Source organism: Hyperolius riggenbachi, chromosome 3, assembly GCF_040937935.1.
Source record: "Hyperolius riggenbachi isolate aHypRig1 chromosome 3, aHypRig1.pri, whole genome shotgun sequence".
NCBI classification, from domain to species: domain Eukaryota; kingdom Metazoa; phylum Chordata; class Amphibia; order Anura; family Hyperoliidae; genus Hyperolius; species Hyperolius riggenbachi.
Genome location: NC_090648.1, coordinates 123,845,223 through 123,867,534, shown reverse-complemented (window position 1 = coordinate 123,867,534; position 22,312 = coordinate 123,845,223). Strand labels below are relative to the sequence as shown.

At 44.4% G+C, this 22,312-nt stretch overlaps 2 protein-coding genes across 6 annotated transcripts in view; one reads left to right on the top strand and one right to left on the bottom strand.

Moving 5' to 3' along the window:
* The window catches only part of POLM (DNA polymerase mu), a 53,184-nt gene extending 36,991 nt beyond the window's left edge, over positions 1 to 16,193 (bottom strand). The window contains exons 1-4 of one of the 5 annotated variants that reach the window (XM_068272393.1): positions 16,043 to 16,112; positions 15,639 to 15,684; positions 3,723 to 3,829; positions 263 to 455 (exon numbers count right to left, since the gene is read on the bottom strand). In XM_068272393.1, the coding sequence (XP_068128494.1) occupies positions 263 to 447 (185 nt within the window). In that variant the 5' untranslated portion in view covers positions 448 to 455; positions 3,723 to 3,829; positions 15,639 to 15,684; positions 16,043 to 16,112. The other 4 variants (XM_068272389.1, XM_068272392.1, XM_068272391.1 and 1 more) reach the window with 4 other exon arrangements.
* Positions 16,194 to 16,303: 110 nt separating this feature from the next.
* The window catches only part of SH2D6 (SH2 domain containing 6), a 56,254-nt gene continuing 50,245 nt past the window's right edge, over positions 16,304 to 22,312 (top strand). Inside the window, exon 1 of the mRNA XM_068272388.1 lies at positions 16,304 to 16,794. Within this exon, the coding sequence (XP_068128489.1) occupies positions 16,654 to 16,794 (141 nt within the window). The 5' untranslated portion in view covers positions 16,304 to 16,653. The remainder of the gene's footprint in view (positions 16,795 to 22,312) is intronic.

Genomic DNA, 22,312 nt, shown 5'->3' with positions numbered 1-22,312 from the left:
GGAGCCTAGAACTGCAAGCTGAGAGTGCTATCCAGTATGGTATGCTACTGTGCTGCCCAAATTATCAATATACGAGAATAGTCTGCTACCATCTTTACTAACGGCTGGGGGATGCACAACTGAATAGTAGAAACGATTGTTTAGCAGCAAAATAATGAATTGCATGTCATTATGAATGCAAACACAGGCAAGCAGTGAACACTGACTGTACATTGTGTATCAGCCACAGTAAAGCCCTCCCCAGGTCTCCTGAGACACGTACCTAAACTCTGGTGCCACAGTGAATCCTTTCCTCTGTGCCAGCGCAGTGAGGAAGCCCCGTCGTGCTGCACCCATCCTGCGCTCAACCAGGAAAATGCAGAGCCCAGGAAACAAACCAGGTGGAGCGTGTAAGTCATTGGGAGTCGGGCTTTCCTTCTTCCTCCTCTTCACAGGGATTGGAAGCATTGCAGGGCCTGTCCAGGAAGATGTCACAAAATACATCAGATGCACTAAACTGAGCAAAGCAGGATGTTGCCTTATTTTACATAGCATTTTAGTAATGAGGCTTTTTGATCCCCTTCAGTCCCTTATGCCTAGCACACACAATGCAATTTTCCATCAGATTGAGGGCTCAGACATAAAGCATTCCCTCATGCGGTAATGCCGAAAACATTTGACTTTACAGAACACTTCAATTCATAAAAGCAGTTACCGCATGAAAAGCTGAAATTCCTGAGCAGTGCAGTAAAATTACCACTTTGTGCTGTAATTATCTCACCACGTCACTAAATGTCAATTCATAAAGATTAGAGCAGGCGGTATTCTCCGTGCCATTACCGTCTGCTTTGAAGAGGTGATAAGAGCGATAACAGCAAAGTTAATGGGGACAGATCTCCCAAGCAGCAGAGCGGTGAAGACGGAAAAAAACAAGGCTTCCCTGAATACCCCAGGCTGTGTTTTTTAACCTCTTGGGTACCTGGTTTCAGATAGATTTCACATCAAAGCCTGCATGTGTAACATTTTTGAAGTTCTCTAAGCTGTGGCAATTAAATAGACTGTTTAGAAAGACTGAGATTCAGCACAGATTCAGGGCAAACAGAGGCAGTATAACAAAAAATTGCACACCTAAAGGGAAGTTGGGGATGCCTCTTATTGTAAGGCTGTCTCTGCACGGAGCAATGTAACAACTCAGGCAGCTTCTCATGTTGCCGTCAGCTTGGTTCGGGAAATCCCTGCATTTCTATCGTAACTGTAAAGATTTTTATGAATTAGCACACAAGTCTAAAATACAGAATGCTTTATTTTCCCCGACAAGATTTTTATCCCCGTGCAGCCTTTTATGAATTGACCCCAATAAGCGCTTTTCTGAGCGCTTTTGGGCCTCCAGAACAGAGCTTTTTAAAAAAAACGCTCCCATTGACTTGCATTAAAATCATGGTAAAATCGCAAGATTTTACCGCAATTCTAATGTAAGCCAATGGGAGCGTGTTTTTTTTTCATCTCAGAAAGCTCTGGAGGCCAAAAAGCACTCAGAAAAGCGCGTATAGTGTCTCTGAGCTCTGACTGTTAATCGATCATTTCCGACAGGTCCAATCTGATTTCCGTTCGTTTTTCTGATTGATTTTCTGATCACTTGTATACAAAATTAATCAGAAAAAAATGATCAGAAATCAGATCAAACCTGTCAGCAATAATCGATTTGACCATCAATCTGATGGAACATTGCATTGTGTGTACCAGGCATCACACTTCTAGGACTTCTGGTTCACCATGAGCTTTCTGGGTAATCTGTTATACTGAGAAAAAGTTACAAGGCCATGTGGTGGTCACCCGTGGGTAACTGCATTTCTTTATTCACACAGGTTTTACTACATGTAGTGAAATCCCAGACTGCCATTACTCCGCATGGAAATGGAAACGATTTACCAATAGTGACAAAAATGTAAATTCTAGTCCAACAAGCATGGTTACTTGAAGGGCTGAATTAGAACTTGCAGGGGCTAATCAGATCTGGGAACTGGCAATGAACCATGTGTCAGTTCATTAATGGCAGCTAATCGTATTAGCCCTCTGCATAGTTTCAATTCAGCCCTCTAAATTCCAGTCCCTGCTGAAGCAGATTATGGGATGGGGAGGACATTTGTGCAGACCTAATATTTTATATAGTGATGGGCATTGTGGACAATCATGGAGTGTGCGGAAGGTAGATGAGGAGCACTGATCAATTTTCATTCTAGGAGTGTTCGATTGATTGCTGAATAAGGCTGTTATTAATGCATGTATGACTAGCAGCTTTAACTGCATATTCATGGACTGTCCAGCCAAACTATTGCATTTAGGAGACATTCATTGCTCCCAAGATGCTCCTGGTCGTGATTTTCTAGTTGGTGATCAAATTGGGCATAACGAAATTTGGAACATAGGAATACTCCTGAATACACTTCAGCACCGAACAAGAGGACAGTGTCAGGAAGAGGCATACACACAATTAAGGTGACGGAAAATTTGGGCGCAGGGTAAAGCCAAAAAACTGCTCACCATGCTCCTGCAATTGTGCCGGAAGCGTTTATAACTAGTGCACCTCTAGGCCGCCACAGACACTGGGTTAACACACAATTCAGCTTCCAGCCATTGCTGACGGCTGAATTACACTATCATCGTAATTTGGGCTCAGTCTTGACAGAGCCCAAATAACTGACTAAGCGCAGCTGTACCTGTAATTCACATTACAGCCTATGGTGGCACCAGCTGCACTCAAATTTCCAGCACCATTTTTGCCTGATTCACAGTGAGAGTTCCCTACCTGGGCTTCATGGTGCGTTTCATGTGACTCCAATACTTCCTCCTTCCAGGTTTGAAAGGAGGAAGCATTAGAGTCATGCGAAACGTGTCGTAAAGTGCAAGCCATGAACTCCCCCTGGAGCTGAAGTGTAGAGTTAAGGAATGTTCCTGTGTGTTCCAAATTTGTTAAAGGGCAACTGAAGCGAGAGGGGTATGGAGGCTGCCATATTTATTTCCTTTTAATCAATGCACTTTGCCCAGCTGTCCTGCTGATCCTCTGCTTGTAATAGACCATAAGCAAGCATATACAGATCAGGGGCGACATTGTCAGATCTGACGAGATTAGCTGCATGCTCGTTTCTGGTGAGATTCAGACACTGCTGCAACTTAAAGAGAGTCTGAAGCGAGAATAAATCTAGCTTCAGACCTCATAAATAGCAGGGGCATGTGTGCACCTGCTAAACCGCCGCTATCCCGCGGCTTAAAGGGGGTCCCTGATCCCCCAAATCCCCTCCGTAATGCGGGGGAGCGCTTCCTGTTGGGGCAGGGCTAACCACCGCAGCCCTGCCCCACGCGCGTCTGTCAGCACGCATCTCCGCCTCTCCCCCGCCCCTCTCAGTCTTCCTTCACTGATAGGGGCGGGGGAGAGGTGGCGATGCGCCGCTGACAGACGCGACTGGAGGCAGGGCTGCAGCCCTGCCTCCAGGAACAACCAAGTCTGCGACCAAGTGTCGCAGTGGGGGGTTTGGGGGTGAAGGGACCCCCGTTTAGCGGCGGTTTAGCAGGGGCACACGTGCCCCTGTTAACTATGAGCTCTGAAGCGAGATTTATTCTCGCTTCAGAGTCTCTTTAATAGATCATCAGGGCTGCCAGGCGACTGGTATTGTTTAACAGGAAATATGGCAGCCTCCACATTCCTCTCACTTCAGTTGTCCTATAAGGCCAATTCGAACACTGACACTTTGTTCTTCAGGTTACTGTGCCTGTTTTCCTGGGGCAACCTGATGGTTTCACAACGGAGGAACTGCCAAGAAAATGAGAGCTCATACATCTGTGTGAACCTGGCCTAAAAACAAAGAAAGCCCAGTGAGTTTTAGCCACAACTTATACAAAGCAAAAATGCCTTATCCTAAAGGTAAAAAGTATAGATTTGATTTTTCACATTAAATTGGAGAGGTTCCCATTTGCAAGCTTTAGCTTCCAATTCAAACAATTGCAAGCTTCATATTATTAATGCTTGCAGAATATCTAGAGAACTAGTAAGCAGAGGTTATCTGAAAGGGAACCTAAACTGCAGATAGGTTGTTTTTTCCTTTTAAAAAACCAGTTGCCTGACTCTCCTGCTGATCCTGTGTCTAATAAGTTTAGCTACAGCCGCTCAACAAGAATGCAGATCAGGTGCTCTTAGGTCCGACTGAATTGGCTGCCTGCTTGTTTCAGGTGTGTGATTCAGCCACTACTGCAGCCAAACACCAGCAGGACTGCCAGGCAACTGGTATTGTTTAAAAGGAAACCTCCATATCCCTCTCTGTTAAGATTCCCTTTACTTTCAACCTACATTTATCAGAATAAGCGAGTGCTGAACTGGAACACTGCACAGGGCTAATCAGATTTGGAAGCAAATGATTAACTGGCAGCTGGATTAAAGTACACCTGAAGCAAAATTAAAAACTAAAATTAAAAGCTTCATGTTTTAAGCACAATCCGTGCCCCAAGCACATTCGCTGACCACAAGTGCCACAACTACACCCGGGAGGGGGCAATAGCTTTCTTTCGTGTGCCCCACAAAGATCAAAACATGCATATCTAACAAGACATCACACGCAGGAACCGCGGCCACTTAGTGTGGTAAACTGTGTTAACCAGCATGTTCACTGCCATAAGGTTTGTACACTTGCAGTAATGGTCATCTGAAATGATCATTCCTGATCTTTTTAGGCAGTCTTCTGTAGGAAGACACTGCACGGCTATTTGGAAGAGGTAGAGATGAGTAAGCTGCCAAGACACGTGGCAGGAAACAGATTGGATACGGTTAGTCCAGTCTTTCACAACCAGTGTTCCCTGGAACCCCAGGGTGCCTTGAGTACTATGCAGGGGTTCCCTGGCATTTTTCCTCTACGAGGTGAGCTGCCTCAGTTGGCAGGTTGAGAAAGTTTCAAAATGATCTCCCTTCTTAATGTCCTCTTCACTCATTTTCTGCCCATCCCAAGTTCGAGCTTCCCATTTGTTCTTCACTAGTGCAATGGCCATGTGAATTATGACATATCACATTGGCAATGAATAAAACAAGGCATGGGGATGTGTACAGTGGATGAAAACCCCAACCCCGGACTACTATACTGGGATTGCAATAATGGAGGGCATGAAATGGGCGCCCTGTAAAGGAGAGGCATGAAACCAATGTTAGTTACCTGGTAACATCCTTTTTAGTAACCTCCAGGACAGGTCCACCACGAGAACGACAGGCTCCTCCCAGGAACAGGAAACGTCCAGATAGAGTACTCTATAAATCTTTGTCCAACCCCTTGATCCTCAGTCAATTCCAAGTACTGTTCCTAAAAACAAAGGGGTTTTAATATTCATACTGCATATACATATACTTTTCCTGTACTTATATACACATATAAATCCTTTACTTGGGTGGGTTACGGACCTGTCCTGGAGGTTACTAAAAAGGATGTTACCAGGTAACTAACATTGGTTTTTCCATTAACCTCCAGGACAGGTCCACCACGAGAAGATGAGCAAGAATCTTACCAATTTTGGGTGGGCTGACTGCCTGCAGGATTTTCCTTCTAAATGATTGCTGCCTTGCAGACATCAGGTTGATTCTGTAGTGTCTAGAGAAGGTGCTTAGACTTAAACATGTAGCCGCTCTGCAGATTTCTTCTGGCGTAGCACCCGCTCTGTAAGCCCATGAAGTGGCTGCTGCTCTGGTTGAATGGGCTCTAACTGTATCTAACACAGTATTTCCTGTAATCCTATAGGCTTCCTCTATGCATAGTTTTACCCATTTAGCTATAGATACTTTTGACATCTTTCCGCATCTTGTAGCACCTGAAGTGTTTACTAGCAAGGCTCTAGAACTCCTAAACTCCGCTACCCCTCTCTAAATAGCATATAAGACCTCTTCTGACATCTAACCCCGGCTCTTCTTCAAATGACGGTAATACAATGTCTTGAGCTCTATGAAAATTTGTAGCTACTTTAGGCAGAAAATCATCACAGGTCTTCAGTATTACTTCATCCTTTATACAAAAAGGTTCGTCGCAACATAGGGCCTCTAACTCACTCACCCGTCTAGCCGAGGTAATAGTTATGAGAAATACAATCTTCCTTGTTAGGAGTCTGAAGGGAATTTCTGATATGGGTTCAAAGCGGAGCAGTGCTTTTCAGCGCTGCTAACTTTGGGCGCAGCCAGCGCCGCCATAGACTGTAATGGGAATCAGTCTATAGCGGCGCTCAGTGAGGAAGGTCGGCTCCGTCAGAAGACGGAGCCGAAGTTGCTTAAAAAACACAATAATTCGGCCTCCAGCAATCGCTGGAAGCCGAATTATTTCATTCCCCCACTATCCATGGCGGCCTGGAGGGGGAATAGTAATTAAAACGCCCCGGACCTGTGCAGAAGCAGGACCAGCCATATAACAGCTGGATCCTGCGCCCAAGTCTACCAGCGCCAAATTCACATGTACGCGTTCAAAGGGCTCTCTTTTCAATACCTTCAAAACTAAGGATAATCCCAACTAGGAACTTTCCTATTTACCATACCTCGTTTGGATTCAAGGAGTAAAACCTCCTGCACTCTGTGTCTTCCTTGTTTGCAAACATGTCTAAACGCGGCCGACCCCACTGCTTGGTAAATTTTCTGAACATCCTCTTTGATATCTCCATTTGTGTTTTTGACATTCTGTGTCTGCTCAGAAAGTCTGCCATCGTGTTCAATGACCTCTTCAGATGTATTGCTGACAATGAAAGGAAGTTTTTCTCTGCTATTGTTAATATGTCCATGGCCAGGTCCATCAGCTTCCTTGACCTTGTACCCCCTTGCCAATTTGCGTTTACTCTGATGTTCTCGGCTGCTGCGTCAGTTATATAGTCTGTGGCTTTGGAAACTACTTCTAATGATTCTAGAATCTTTTTCCTTAGAAGCTCCCTTATCCACTTTTTCTTCTACTTTTTTAACTTATAGGGATAGAACTCTTGCTACACATGTTGTAGCTGCTGCTGGTCTAAAATTTGCACCTGCTGCTGTTCAGGCCTCTAAGGGCAGATTCTACTTTCTTATCTTGTGGATCTTTCACATACCACAGATCCTCAAAAGCTAATTCGTTGTCTTTATTAACCTGTGAGAATGCTGTATCAAGTTTAGGACATCAATCCCAAGTCTTAACATCTTCCTCTGTAAACTGAAACCCTTTCATAAATCCCTTTGACATAAACAACTTTCTGTCCGGGTATTTCCACTGACTTAATATGGTATTCTTTGTAGATCTGTGTATAGGGAAAGTCAAAGATTCTTTTGGCTTCCTTCCCTGATATAACCTATCATGCATAGATACCTCTTCCGACTTCTTGGATTCAGTATCTGAAGTTTTATTAATAGCCAAGATAAGCTGCTAAGTCTCATCAGCCGGAATCTAAACCTGGATATCTTCTTAATCTTAGTCTGGCTGTCCATATTTTTAGTAGAAGAGTCTGATTCATCATTATCTTCCTCTTCACCCTCCATATCTTCTTCCTCAGAGGAAGATACAATATTTCTCTTTTCACTTTTATGTTTAATAGGCTGAGACTCAGCATTTGGTATCTCCACGGCCGGCATGGTCGTACTCGTACCTGGAATTACTGCCTTTGCTGCTGGGGGGATAGCAGAGGCAAATACTTTCTTTAATGATTTAATTGTGTCAGCCATTTCCCTTTTAATAGCTGACATTAATTCTTCCTTTAAACCCCCTGATTGTCCCTGTATTAGCTTTACTAAACAAGGTTGGAAAAACTGCACATTATAATTATGGGCCATCTTTGCACCACAGAGCGGGCACCGCCTTCTTGGCTTTGTCGGCTTAGTAGACTCCGGGCCCTATAACATAATCAAACAACAAAATTAATGTCATCCCTCTTTCTCAAACAAAAGGGAAAACACCCTGGTGCACAAATATCAAGAGTGATAGCAACCCTGAGACCAGGAAGGAAGGAACATGTATAGACATATCACATACATATAATCCATCTGATATCTATAATATATATTTTCTTTGCATATAGTCGTCCAGGGAGTATATCATAAAGGCCAATCATATAACGGTTATGCTGCCCATACACTAATGATTTACACATATATACCCATATATATCTATGAGGCATTAATATCCAACCATATATATATACACATCTCCTTATATCTCCCTGAATAATCTGCACCAGCATTCTATTCTATGCATAGTTATACAGACCTCAGATCAGACGCTAAGCAGGCTGTTATGTTATACTGCATAGTCTCAAAATTAATAACAGACCTCAGTACAGACGCGGCATAGGGCGTACAGCTCATACCATATAGGTCACCAAGCCTCCGCCACGCTTACCTTTCCTGGCTCCTGCTTAGCGTCCATCCCGCTCCGTTCAGCACACGAACTGCCGAACCATGCAGGCTTCCGGCGTCTCTTCCCCACGCGCCCGGAATTGACGCTGCGTAAGGGCGGAAGTACGTCACGCGTACGCCGCCATTGAGGGCAATCAGCTGCCTACCCTCTGGAGGCCCGCATGACTATCCACGTCACTTCCTGCGCGCCATTAGCCTCCGCTCCAGGGGAATCATGGACGCCGCGCGTGTCCTCCGGATCCACCGCAACTCGGGCAGCCAGGACAGCCATGGGAGAAGGTAACCATCGCTTTCTCCCCACCAGACCCCAATACCTCTCTAGGCAGGTCCACCATCCGCCGCCAACCGGGTCCCAAACACACCTGGTCTGAAGGACCGGCGAGCGACAAGAGCACTCCTTGTTCCCTGGAACAGGAAACGTCAACTGAGGATCAAGGGGTTGGACAAAGATTTATAGAGTACTCTATCTGGACGTTTCCTGTTCCTGGGAGGAGCCTGTCGTTCTCGTGGTGGACCTGTCCTGGAGGTTAATGGAAAAATGGGCATTATTACAATAAACTTAGATTGCCCAAAACAATAATTCGTAATAATTTTGGGAAGCTAAACAGTGTGTACAGGTGGCTGCCTATTGCCAATCGATAGACTAACCCAGGCCTTCTCAACTTTTCTACCCTGGATTTATGTCCTAGTAGGATTGGTCATTAAAAGTGGGTGAGGTTTAAAGGGATACTGTAGGGGGGTCGGGGGAAAAGGAGTTGAACTTACCCGGGGCTTCTAACGGTCCCCCACAGACATCCTGTGCCCGCGCAGCCACTCCCCAATGCTCAGGCCCCGCCTCCCGTTCACTTCTGGAATTTCTGACTTTAAAGTCAGAAAACCACTGCGCCTGCGTTGCCATGTCCTCGCTCCCACTGATGTCACCAGGAGTGTATTGTGAAGGCCCAGTATGGTCTGGGACTGCGCAGTACGCTCCTGACGACATCAGCGGGAGCGAGGACACGGCAACGCAGGCGCAGTGGTTTTCTGACTTTAAAGTCAGAAATTCCAGAAGTAAACTGGAGGCGGGGCCGGAGCATCGGTGAGTGTCTGCGTGACCACAGGATGTCTGTGGGGGACCGTTAGAAGCCCCGGGTAAGTTCAACTCATTTTCCCCCGACCCCCCTACAGTATCCCTTTAAACCTCACCCACTTTTAATGACCAATCCTACTAGGACATAAATCCAGGGTAGAAAAGTTGAGAAGGCCTGGGTTAGTCTATCGATTGGCAATAGGCAGCCACCTGTACACACTGTTTAGCTTCCCAAAATTATTACGAATTATTGTTTTGGGCAATCTAAGTTTCAGTGTAAACAGGCCTTACAATTACAGGAATATGGAGGCTGCCATTATGCCATTTCAAGCAATGAAACCATTGCCTGGCTGGACACGTACGTGAGCAGCTGGACTGATGTCACCCGTCCGGGATCGTGTGAGCGCCCCAACCCCAGTGCAGTCGCAACTTCTGCATCCCCTATTGCTATACCATTGGTAGCCATACACAACTATTAAATACCTGACTCAAAGTCTACACACTAGATATTATCCTGTTTACAGGACATAAAATATAACTTATCAAGAAATAAAATTAAAAATAACTAGAAGCCTACAAAAAGGCTGCTATTTTACAAGCAGAACTGAGTTGATGCAAAGTCTGTGGGTACTAAAATAAGTATAGGAGTCAGAAGGTGAGGTATTAACCTCACCCACGCATCAGACCTGCAGATAAGGCTAATATCTAAAACACTACCCCCACCAACAACCCGACATGTTTCACTTCCATAAAGGAAGCTTTATCAAGGGAAAGTGCTAAGTGCAAGAGTGCAAATAAACAGTGATAAGGTGCATAAATATAGCAATAACTATATACAAAATTCAGTTCATAGTAACAGCATAATGGCTGTATAGTAGCATACACAAGCAAGCCACAGATGAAGAAAACATTTCCTCCGTAATCGGGCAGCAGCTTACACAGGAAGCATAGGTTACACGGGCTGGTGCTTTTGGAGTGATTCCACACAGGGTCAGAGAAGCATGCAGACAGGAAGCAGGCTACAAGTGGCTGCCAGTCCACCCATCGTCATGGGTCTCCAAGTGACGTATGAGACATGCGCCAGCCCACTTTCCACTATAGCCGGATACAGCATACCGCAGGATCCAAAAAAACAGGTTCACTATAACAGATTATACAGGTTTACTATACCAGGCTACTCCCCATATACTTATAATGGTGCTTGGCCGGGACCTGGACATTTAGCTTACTATACCCGAAGGTTTACTACATCAGAGTTTACTATAGTGAGATTATACTGTATTTCTATTGCCCAGGCTGATCACTCATTGTCTCGGGCAAAAATAAAGCATTGGCCTAGGTGTTTCCTAATGCAGTTTCATGGTCTGCTGTGTCAGATCACCAAATGACAGACAAACCACCACTATTGTTCCCCATCGCCCTGCATCAAACCTGTGATCAAAAAGATACCCAATCGTAAACCTGCTGAATATTCATTAACAGCCAAGGAAGTTAAACATTTTCGGCATCCTAAACAAGATGTTGTGGTAAAAACCACCACAGGCACACTGCTACAGCATTAAAGGACACCCGAGGCAAAAATAAACGAATGAAATAAACAATTGTATCTATCTTCCTTCTACAAAAAAATGACTAAGATATTCCACAGTTTTATGTTTAAATCTACTTTTTTTTTTCAAATACTTTTATAAGTTATAACTGTTTTATTGTTTTTGCTCAATGACACATTCATTGAAGTATGCCAGAGATAAAATCTATGAACTATTAAACCTTTTTATCTCTTTCCTGCTCTTAGAAGACATTTTCTGCTAGGAAAGTGTTTTATAGTTGGAATTTCTTATCAGTGAGGGTCACACTGGAGTCACTTCCTGCCTGAGTCAGAACTAAGTCAGCCACTTACATACCTGATTAACTCTTTCAGGCAGAGACAGAAAAAAGGAACACAGCCTAGTTATTTGTGTGCTAGGCACTGTACAAGCACTGGTGTGAGCAACATCAGAATCATATATGCTAATGCGGCTGATTCTGATGCCACATGGCATGGTAACCAATTTAAAATGTTTGTTTCTGCATTTAAGTATCGGATTCTCTACTAAGTGCTGGCCTTGCTTGAACTGTTTACAGATAGCATCATCCGATCACATTTTGTGTTCTAGGGATTCCCCTACACAGATGAACAAATGATATCTACGTAATCATTTCAAGTATTATGCTCACCATACACAAAATCATAGGATGATCGGTCTCAAACATTGACAGATATCAATAGTGTAAATAGAGGTGCCCAAGCACTGGCAGATGGTGCAGCAGAACCAATCAGATAAATGCCGCTCTGATCAAATCTGATTAGGGAGATCGATCGCCGCTACACATCTGCACACAGGTTACCAATAGATTTCAGCATTAAATCTATTGGAAAATGGAAATCTGTGGAGCTGCCTCTGAGACAGACCCCACCCAAGCTGTGTAGAGTGTTGCTGGCTCACCTGTGTCCGGCATCTTTCTCCATTTCTGCCTTGGAGGGTGCCTGTGCCCAGTGACCCCGACATATTTACTGCTTTCCTGCCCGCTGCCTGGGGGGCCTGTACCTAGTGACTCCGCCATGTGCTGCCCCCTGTGCCACACCTCTTTTGTCCATTGCTGCCTGGGGGACCTGTACCTAGTGACCCTGCCACGTGCTGCCTCCTGTGCCCCACCTCTTTACTCCATTGCTGCCTGGGGCACCTGTACCTAGTGACCCTGCCACGTGCTGCCTCCTGTGCCCCACCTCTTTACTCCATTGCTGCCTGGGGCACCTGTACCTAGCGACTCCGCCATGTGCTGCCTCCTGTGCCCCACCTCTTTTCTCCATTGCTGCCTGGGGGGCCTGTACCTAGTGACCCCGCCATGTGCTGCCTCCTGTGCCCCCCCCCCCCTTCACTCCATTGCTGCCTGGGGCACCTGTACCTAGCGACTCCGCCATGTGCTGCCTCCTGTGCCCCACCCCTTCACTCCATTTCTGCCTGGGGCACCTGTACCTAGCAACTCCGCCATGTGCTGCATCCTGTGCCCCACCTCTTTTCTCCATTGCTGCCTGGGGGGCCTGTACCTAGTGACCCCACCATGTGCTGCTACCTGTATCCCACCTCTTTCTCCATTGATGCCTGGGGGGCTCCTGTATCTGGTCTCTTTCTCCATTGCTGCCTGGGGAGACTGTACCCAGTAAGCCTGCCATATTTACTGCTCTTCTGTGTGGCACCTCGTGTCCCGCCTCTTTCTCTATTGCTGCCTGGGGCACCTGTACCCAGTGACCCCACCATATGTACTGCTCTCCTGCCCGCCGTCTCCTGTGTCCCGCGTTTCTCTCCATTGCCGCCGGGGACTCCTGTACCCCTTCACATGTACTGAAGCCACATAGATGTGTTGTAGTCATAGGGTACAGTCACTCCCCGGCGGCAATGGGAAAATGACAAAACGTGCGTGTCCCACATCAGGAGGCAGTGAACAAACGGACAAGTGAGCATGTAATACTCTACACCAGTGTTCCCCAACCCTGTCCTCAAGGCCCACCAACAGTGCATGTTTTGTGGATATCCACACAGGTAGTTAATCAGCTCTGCTGAAACACTAATTACCCCACCTGTGCAAGTTTGTGGTTTCCTGCAAAACATGTACTGTTGACGGGCCTTGAGGACAGGGTTGGGGAACTCTGCTCTACACGGCCCAGGAGGTACACATTTTACACGGGGGAGGGCAGACCAGCCAGGAGTTAGTTGGTGGTCGGTAAATCGTCGTCACACACCTGACTGGTCCTTTCAAGCGAGATCTTTCTAGCTTGCTGAATCGATTATTTTGATTGATTCGGCATGCTGGTAAGATCTCCCTCAAAAGGGCTTTGTCGGGCGCATGTCGGCAGTGGTGTTTGATTTTCCAACAGCCGACACCATGCTGCAACATTGTTCTCCAGCAGATTCGATCACTATGACTGAATCTGCTGGATATCAAGGCCCCAAATCGAGAAATGCATGGGCACCTGTACAGAGCAAAAAAGAAAGCTCCATCAGGGCGGGAACCCACTAGAGTTATTTGACCATTTAGGGAGCGCTTCAAATCGCTAGCGCTTTCCTTAAACGCTCTGCCAATGTAAATAAATGTAACAAATTCCACAGTAGCGATTGCGATTAGCAAAATCGCAATCAGAGGACATGCAGCATTTTGGGAGCGTTTGCACTTCAATGTAGAGTACTGAAGCGCTGGCAAATCACTCATAAATTGCTACACAGCGATCTGAGTGTGATTGCAAACTGTAAATACAATTATGATACATTGAAAGGACCAACCAGAAATCAAATCGCTAATTGCTACACAATCGTTGGCAAAAAGCTTACACTTTTTAAAATCGCTCCCAAAAGCACCAGAAAACACCCATGAAATTGCTTACAAAATGCTAATTAAAAACGCTAGCGATTGCACTAGTGATTTGCGATTTGTAGTGGGCTTCAGGCCTAACTCTTAGTTTGGATGGCCTGAAACTGTTTTTCTTGCTTCACAGGAAACTAAATTTACCTGGGAGGAAGTAGAATCAGATACAGAAAGTAACCTTTTAAGGTGCCCATATGTTTTCCCGCCGATAGACAGTAGATTCGATCACTGATCGAATCTACTGTGAAATCGATGCGCAACCGCTGACCGATTTCCGTCCGAAATCGATCATTCCCGTCGATCTGTCCGTGTGAAAGATTTCGCTCGATCGCCGGCGGGTCGGGAGTGCGTCGATAGCGGCGGTCGAATGTCCGACGACCAACGCTAGCGGCAATACATTACCTGTTCCGCCGGCGCGTGTGCCCACTCTCCCTCCTCCGCGCTGGGCTCCGGCTGGCTTCACTTCTTCCTGTCCCGACAGGAAGTTTAAACAGTAGAGCGCCCTCTACTGTTTAAACTTCCCCCAACAGGAAGTAAAGTGAAGCTGGAGTCCAGAGCGGAGAAGGGACATCGGAGACCGGGGGGACTCGCACCGGCCTGATCAGGTAATGTATGCAGGGGGCAGCGGCACCAGCAACTCCAGATTGTGAATCGGTTTCATAGTGAAATCAATTCAAAATCTGTTTGCAGTGTAGGCAGCCAATAGATCCCTCTGATCAGATTCGACCACAGAGGGATCTATCTGCTGGTCAATCTGGTGGCAATCGACCAGTGTATGGCAGCCTTTAGTTTATTAGTCAATCAGGCTAACAGGTAAAAAAAATAACCACCTGAATCTGATTAATCCTGTGCAAAGATCCGGTTTAGCTAATGAAAGTTATCATTCATTACAAGGAACAACTACATTGTCCAATTTCACTTCACGACGGCTCATACTCACGGGCAACTTTTTGGCCTGTCGCCAGCACACGTGAGCGTGTGCGCGACAGGCCGGCGACAGCTCGTCGTCAGGTCCCTTCGCATACACACGGCGGAGGGACCTGGCAACTGATGCGGCGGAAGCTGTCGCTCCTCCCCCCGCCGGAAGCCCAATGTATTTCTTATCTTGTTGCTGTCGCTAGTCCGCGTACTCACGCGGACTAGCGGCGGAGTTGCGGCGGCGACTGTCGCCAGGCGATTGAGCGGTTCAATCGCCCAGCGACATAAGCGACGAGCGACAGTTCGGGATGCACGCCCGTGCAACGCCGCATACTCACGGGCGACCTGTCGCTGCAACACGCGCGTGCTGCGTGTTGCGGCGACATTTGTAGCCCGTGAGTATGGGCCATAAGACATATTTTTTAGACTTTCCACTGAATAATAATTATTTTCTGTTGCAAAATATATATTTCTTTTGCACTTTCAATTATTTTACAATCAAAATTTTACAAGGACAACTATTTTTTACATTTGATCCCCCATATGCTTTAAAAAATGTAATTACATTTGATTTGCTTAAGATTTGATTAAACTGATGGCAAAATTAATCACAATTTTCATTTAATACAGAGAAAATATGTTTTTTTTGTTTTTTTTTAATTCTAATCAGCAACTTAGTTTTTTTTATTTCAATGAACAGAATTATAGGAGGCTAACTGGCACTTCACACAGGGCTAATCGAATTCCAGAAGCAAAATATTAGTTGACAGTTTGATGAAGTCAAGCAGTTAACCTCTCCTGGATTGTGAGCTGCCATGTGTAAAGTTCTGGTTCACTCCTCTAATTCTGACTTGCAAGCTCCTGTCTGGTTTGGCATATACTCACCTTGAGATAACTTGCAGGCACACAGCTATGTTCCAGTCTCAGCAATCTACAGAGAACAAAACCAGTTATATAAGCTAGTAAACACACTAGAGTATAAATAGTCATGCACCTAACTTCAGAAAGCTATTTCCTGCCAGCTTAACACAGATGCACAGCACTGCCCTATATACAACGTTATCACCTAAGCTAGTGATATCCTCCCACATATAAAATATAGCACCAGGAAAGGCTGCACCTCTCCCCCAAGACCCAGACTAGCCTCCCCACCCTGTATAAATCCCCATCCCTTCCTTGATTATGCCTGCTGTTTGCCCACACTACAGGATGTCACTGGATGAACCCATGCCACATATTTACAACAGCAGCAGCACTCCTAAACCAACTCCCAATATGCCTTCACCTACCTGCAGCACATCTCTAATACTCCTTCCCCCTGTTACACCCAAATCTCCCTCCATACATGCTTTTCCCATTCCCACACACCTGCCCTCCAAACTTAGCCCTCTCCCAACCAACCTACTAAGCAGCCAAAGGGATTTCCGGTTTCATCGCCACGCCCCTTAGATAAATTTACTTCTACTCATTATTCTGGAGGCAGAGTCTATGACACCTACGGGAGGGCGGGGCTCTGACTAAAGCGAGATACCGCCGATTGCCACGCCCACCTACGGAGTTCCCCTCCCCTACCTATTGCTGCTTCTTCCTGCTTTCACAGCTTGGTTAATTATCACCAGGCCGACGTGAGGGAGACCTGGGGGGGTCGCTGTTCTGCAGCTAGTATCAATGCACAAAGTGCTCTGCAAAGCCTGCCTGTCTCTATTCAAATCATGACCCGGCTGGCTAGAGTAATACCTGATGGTTCTCTGCTGCTGCTTCCATACACATGTCATACACATCCCAGTTATTAGATGCAAATAAAACACAAATAGAATGAACAATAGCCATTGTGTAAATACAATAAGGCAGGGAAATATGTACCCAGATTCATTAATAGTGCACAACATCATTATAGTGCATGCCTGCCGTATGCTTAGTACTCCACACAGAGTACAATCACTACAGAGGCAGCTTACAGCATTACTCATTTGTCAGAACATTCCAAAGGAAAATCCCACGGAACTTTCTGTGCAGAGGTTACCTTCAATTTTCACTACAGGTGAGAAATAGTATGTTACTATTGTTATTATTACAAAGTCTTTTTCTTCTGGGCAGTGAACAGTATTTATTCCGATCAGCCACAAAAGGTGGCCATACATCTTGCAAATTTGCTGCACATTCGACCATTCGATTTAAATCATTTTATCGAATCAAGTGTGTCCCAGTCAGTATGCTGAAAACTGGCTGTTGTGTTGAATCGACCCACAGCATATATCAAGCAGGATGGAAGACATTGGTTGATCGTAGAGGAATTGGCTGCTAGTGTTTACATGATTTTGATCGGAAAATAATCGATTTTTGGTTTCAGAGCATAGAGGCACAACATTGTTCAGGTGTAAAGGAGAATGGTATAGGTATAGGATTTTGGTTGTAGTGTGTGGGCTACAAGTAGATCGACATTGGATCAACCGCACTGTAGTTAATCTTACGTTGATCGAAGCAAAATTGCTAGATGTATAGTTACCTTAAGGGTCTTTTTGCACTGTACACGCTGCAATAGCAATGCAACAGTGCTAAAAAGTCATACTATGCACGTGTGGAAACACGCACGTTGCCCGGTAAATGCACAGCATACACCGTCAGAAGCAGCCGCACTGCACTCCGTGTGAAATCACCATAGAAAAATTATATTGTCCATTGCGACTAAACGCTATGAGCACTGGGGTGTTTTCACTAAACTGCAGTAAGCAAAATAACGTGCAAAAAGTCTTACACAAGATGAGTAGAGAGTAATGTTTTGCGCTACGAGGTAAGACTTTACGTATGCTATTCTGCTTATTCCAGTTTAGTGACTACACCAAACCACTGGCAGGTAAAGTGAATTACATTAATTATCTTTTTGCAGTCGCACCTGTCACCTGAGCAATATTAAAGGACAACTGTAACATAAGGAATATGGAAGCTGCCATATTTATTTTCTTTTAAGCAATACCAGTTGCCTGGCCATCCTGCTGATCCTCTGCCTCTAATTCTTTTAGCCACAGACCCTGAACAAGCATGCAGCAGATCAGGTGTTTCTGACATTATTGTCAGATCAACACAATTAGTTGCATGCTTGTTTCTGGTGTTATTCTGACGCTACTGTAGCCAAATAGATCAGCAGGGCTGCCAGGCAACTGGTATTGGAAAGGAAATAAATATGACAGCCTTCATATACCCCTCACTTCAGTTGTCCTTTAAAGAGACACTGAAGCGGAAAAAAAAATATGATATAATGAATTGGTTGTGTACTATAAATAATTACTAGAAGATTAGCAGCAAAGAAAATATTCTCATTTTTATTTTCAGGTGTGTAGTGTGTTTTCTAACATTGCATCATTCTCTAATATGTGCAGATTACACAACACTCTGCATTCAAAATGATTATTTCAGAGCAGTCTGTGAACTAATGACCTCTCCTCTGGCAGATAAAAAGAAAACTGTTCACTTACAGTTGAGATAATAAAAGTCAGAAGACAGCCCTCTCCACGACTTTGAAAGTCGTAGAGATTAATGGCTTTTTTGCATAGAGATAACTGGAGTTTGTTAACTCTTCCTGTACTGGAAACAATTACACTGATGTATCTGATCTTAATGTTTTATTTCTTAGCTGTGCTACACATACAAATCATAATATCATAATTTTTTTTTCGCTTCAGTGTCTCTTTAAGCAACAAGTGAGTTTCATGTGTTGAAAGTGGTACAAAGAGGTAAGCTTTCACACTGCATCTGTTGCATTGCAACATAAAAAATATAAACGCAATGCAATTATATTGCAATGGTAAATTTACATCTGCATGATATAATGGTGCGATGCAGTGAATTCCATCGGAATGAAGCGCAGCATGTTGTGCGTTTACCGAATGACATACAAATTATAATTGCAGTGAAGCATACTACTATGCACTGTATGCAACGCACTCATAATACGCAATTGGGATTTTCAACCTTTGTGTTCCTGTTTTTCAGTATGCACAACACATCATTGTCAGACTTCCCTTATGCTAGGTACACACTATAAAAGGTAGCCTTAAACTTGATGCTTATGGGCAGAATCGACAAAGAGACAAATTTATCTCTAATTGAATTTGATTAGAGATAAATTTGTCTCTTGTCGATTCTGCCCATATATTACAGGCCGATTCCCATCCGATTTCTGCATGAAATCTGAAGGGAATCAGCTGAGCCCGCTGCGTCCACACCGCCGCTTCCCCAGAATGTATAAATGTGCCCCCCACACCCGTGTGTGCATGTATACGTTACCTGTCCTGTTGCAGCCTCCGCGCTGTGTCCCGTAACCTCCGGGCGGCTATTCGTACACGCTACTGGCGCATAGCATCTGACGTCAAATGCTAGGCGCCAGTAGCGTGTATGGAGAGCCGCCCGGAGGTCACAGGACACAGCGCGGAGGCTGCAACAGGACAGGTAACGTCTAAACATGGGGGCACATTTATACTTTGCGGTGGGGGTTTCATCGCCTCGTCGCTCATTCTGGAAATCGCTGCCGTACCGCCGCGCACCCCACCAAGAAACTTTTCGTCCCGACATCTTGCAGCATGCTGTCATTCTGTCCCGAAATTGGTCGATTTGTCAGTCGGGCATGCACTTGGCGACGATTTTCATCCAATTCGATTATAATAATGGAATTGGATGGTCGATCGGCCGCCAAGTCGCCTGATGTATGGCCACCTTAATGCTAGGTACACACTATGAGATTTTCAGACAGATTTACTGTCAGATTGATTATATCCAACATGTCTGATCTGATTTCTGATAGATTTCCGATCATTTTCAGATCGTTTTCTGATGGAAGTGAACAGAAAATAGTTGGAAATCGATCAGAAAACAATCGGAAATCAGATCGGACATGTTGGAAATAATCGATTTGACAGTAAATCTGTCTGAAAATCTCATAGTGTGTACCTAGCATTAAGGTGGCCATACATCAGGCGACTTGGCGGCCGATCGACCATCCAATTCCATTATTATAATCGAATTGGATGAAAATCGTTGACGCCAAGTGCATGCCCACAAAATCTCATAGTGTGTACTTAGCATCAGATTTTCTGTCAGATTGATTATTTCCAACATGTCCAATCTGTTTTCAGATCGTTTTCCAATAGAAGTAAATGGAAAGTACTCGGAAATCAGATCGGAAATCAGATCGGACATGTTGGAAATAATCGATCTGACAGAAAATCTTATAATGTGTACCTAGCATTAAGGTGCCCACTAATGATGCAATCTTGATTGTACAAGCTACTGTCGGCAGAGCGGCCGCCCCGCGGGAGGGTCTGATGGATCCGTCGTGTGTAAAAATACGGCGTGTGTACATGCCTTAACTATTTGACATTCCTGGACGTGAAACTCACGTCCAGGAAGCCATGTGCGCTTCTGCACGTTCCCGCGGCCGATCGCGTGCTCCCGGCCCGCGGTTTGTTAGCCAGCGAATCAGTGAATCGGGCAACTGTGCCCGATCACTGATTCCTCTCCCCCGCAGAAAAAGCGACAGCTTCTCTCAGAAGCCTAGCTTTTTCTACTTCCTATTTCCCCTACGTCACTCTAAGCGTACGTGTTACGCTTAGAGTGACGTCACTGTAAACAAACTCATGGCTGCCATCTTGTGGCCAGAAAGTAAACTACAGCTAAATGTTAAATAAAAATAAAAATACACATATTTACAAAAAAAAATACAATTTAAATCCCACCCTCCCAAAAATACCCACATAAAATGTTTAATTGAAAAAAAACAAAAAAAAACATTACAATTTAAAAAAAAAAAAAAAAAAACAACAAATATTTACCTAAGGGTCTTAACTTTTTAAATATCTATGTAAAGATGAAATATTTCAATTTTTTTTTATTATAAGCTTGCAAATAGTGATTAATGCAAAACGGAAAAATGCACTTTTATTTCCAAATAAAATATTGTCGCCATACATTATGATAGGGACATAATTTAAACGGTGTAATAACCGGGACAAATGGGCATATACAATACGTGAGTTTTAAATATGGAGGCATGTTTTATTTTAAAACTATAATTGCCGAAAAGTGAGAAATAATGATTTTTTGCCGTTTTTTTCTTATTGTTCCTTTTAAAATGCATTTACAGTAAAGTGGCTCTTAGTAAAATGTACCCCCCAAAGAAAGCCTAATTGGTGGCGGAAAAAACAAGATATAGATCAGTTCATTGTGATAAGTAGTAATAAAGTTATAGGCTAATGAATGGGAGGTGAACATTGCTCGGATGCATAAAGTGAAAAACGACTGAATGCGAACTGGTTAAAGAGACACTGAAGCGAAAAAAAAATTATGATATTATGATTTGTATGTGTAGTACAGCTAAGAAATAAAACATTAAGATCAGATACATCAGTCTAATTGTTTCCAGTACAGGAAGAGTTGAGAAACTCCAGTTGTTATCTCTATGCAAACAAGCCATTAAAGAGACTCCGTAACAAAAATTGCATCCTGTTTTTTATCATCCTACAAGTTCAAAAAGCTATTCTAAAGCAGCCCATACACTCAGCCGATTTTCTGGCCGACCGATCGATCCCGATCGATCGATCGATTGCAAATCGGTTGGCCAATCGACCGATCGACGGCCGATTTCGATCGATTTCGATGGATTTCCATCGAACTTGCAGGGTGGAAAATTTAGGTCGATCTGATGAGATTGCTTATCAGTTTGCATTGGCCTTAATGGAAATCTGATGGCAAAAAAATGCCATCAGATCGAATTTCAATAGATTTCAAACTGAAATCTATTGGAATTCTATCCTGGTAAAAAATGTTCTAAAAACGCATCAGATAGATCATCAGATGCATTTCTTATCTATCTGCTGCCAATCTGACGAGTGTATGGGCACCTTAATGTGTTCTGGCTTACTGCAGCACATTCTACTATCACCATCTCTGTAATAAATCAACTTATCTCTCTCTTGTCAGACTTGTCAGCCTGTGTCTGGAAGGCTGCCAAGTTCTTCAGTGTTGTGGTTCTGCTATAAACTCACCCTTCCAGGCCCCTCTGTGCACACTGCCTGTGTGTTATTTAGGATTAGAGCAGCTTCTCTCTTCTCTCTTATCTTTTACAAGCTGGATAAATCGTCCTCTGAGCTGGCTGGGCTTTCACATACTAAAGAATTACAGACAAGGGCAAAGCTGTTTGCAGGAAGAAACAAGCAGCCTGAAACTTCAGTGCATGAGAACAGGGGGAAAGAAACACACAAATGATCTCTTGAGATTCAAAAGGAATGCTGTATACAGCCTGCTTGTGTATGGACGTATTTTCTATGTGTGGACATACTGTACATCAACCTACTTCCTGTTTTGGTGGCCATTTTGTTTGTTTATAAACAAACTTTTTAAAACTGTTTTTAACCACTTTTAATGCGGCGAGGAGCGGCGAAATTGTGTCAGAGGGTAATAGGAGATGTCCCCTAACGCACTGGTATGTTTACTTTTGTGCGATTTTAACAATACAGATTCTCTTTAAGCTCTCCGACTAAGTTAGTCGTGGAGAGGGCTGTTATCTG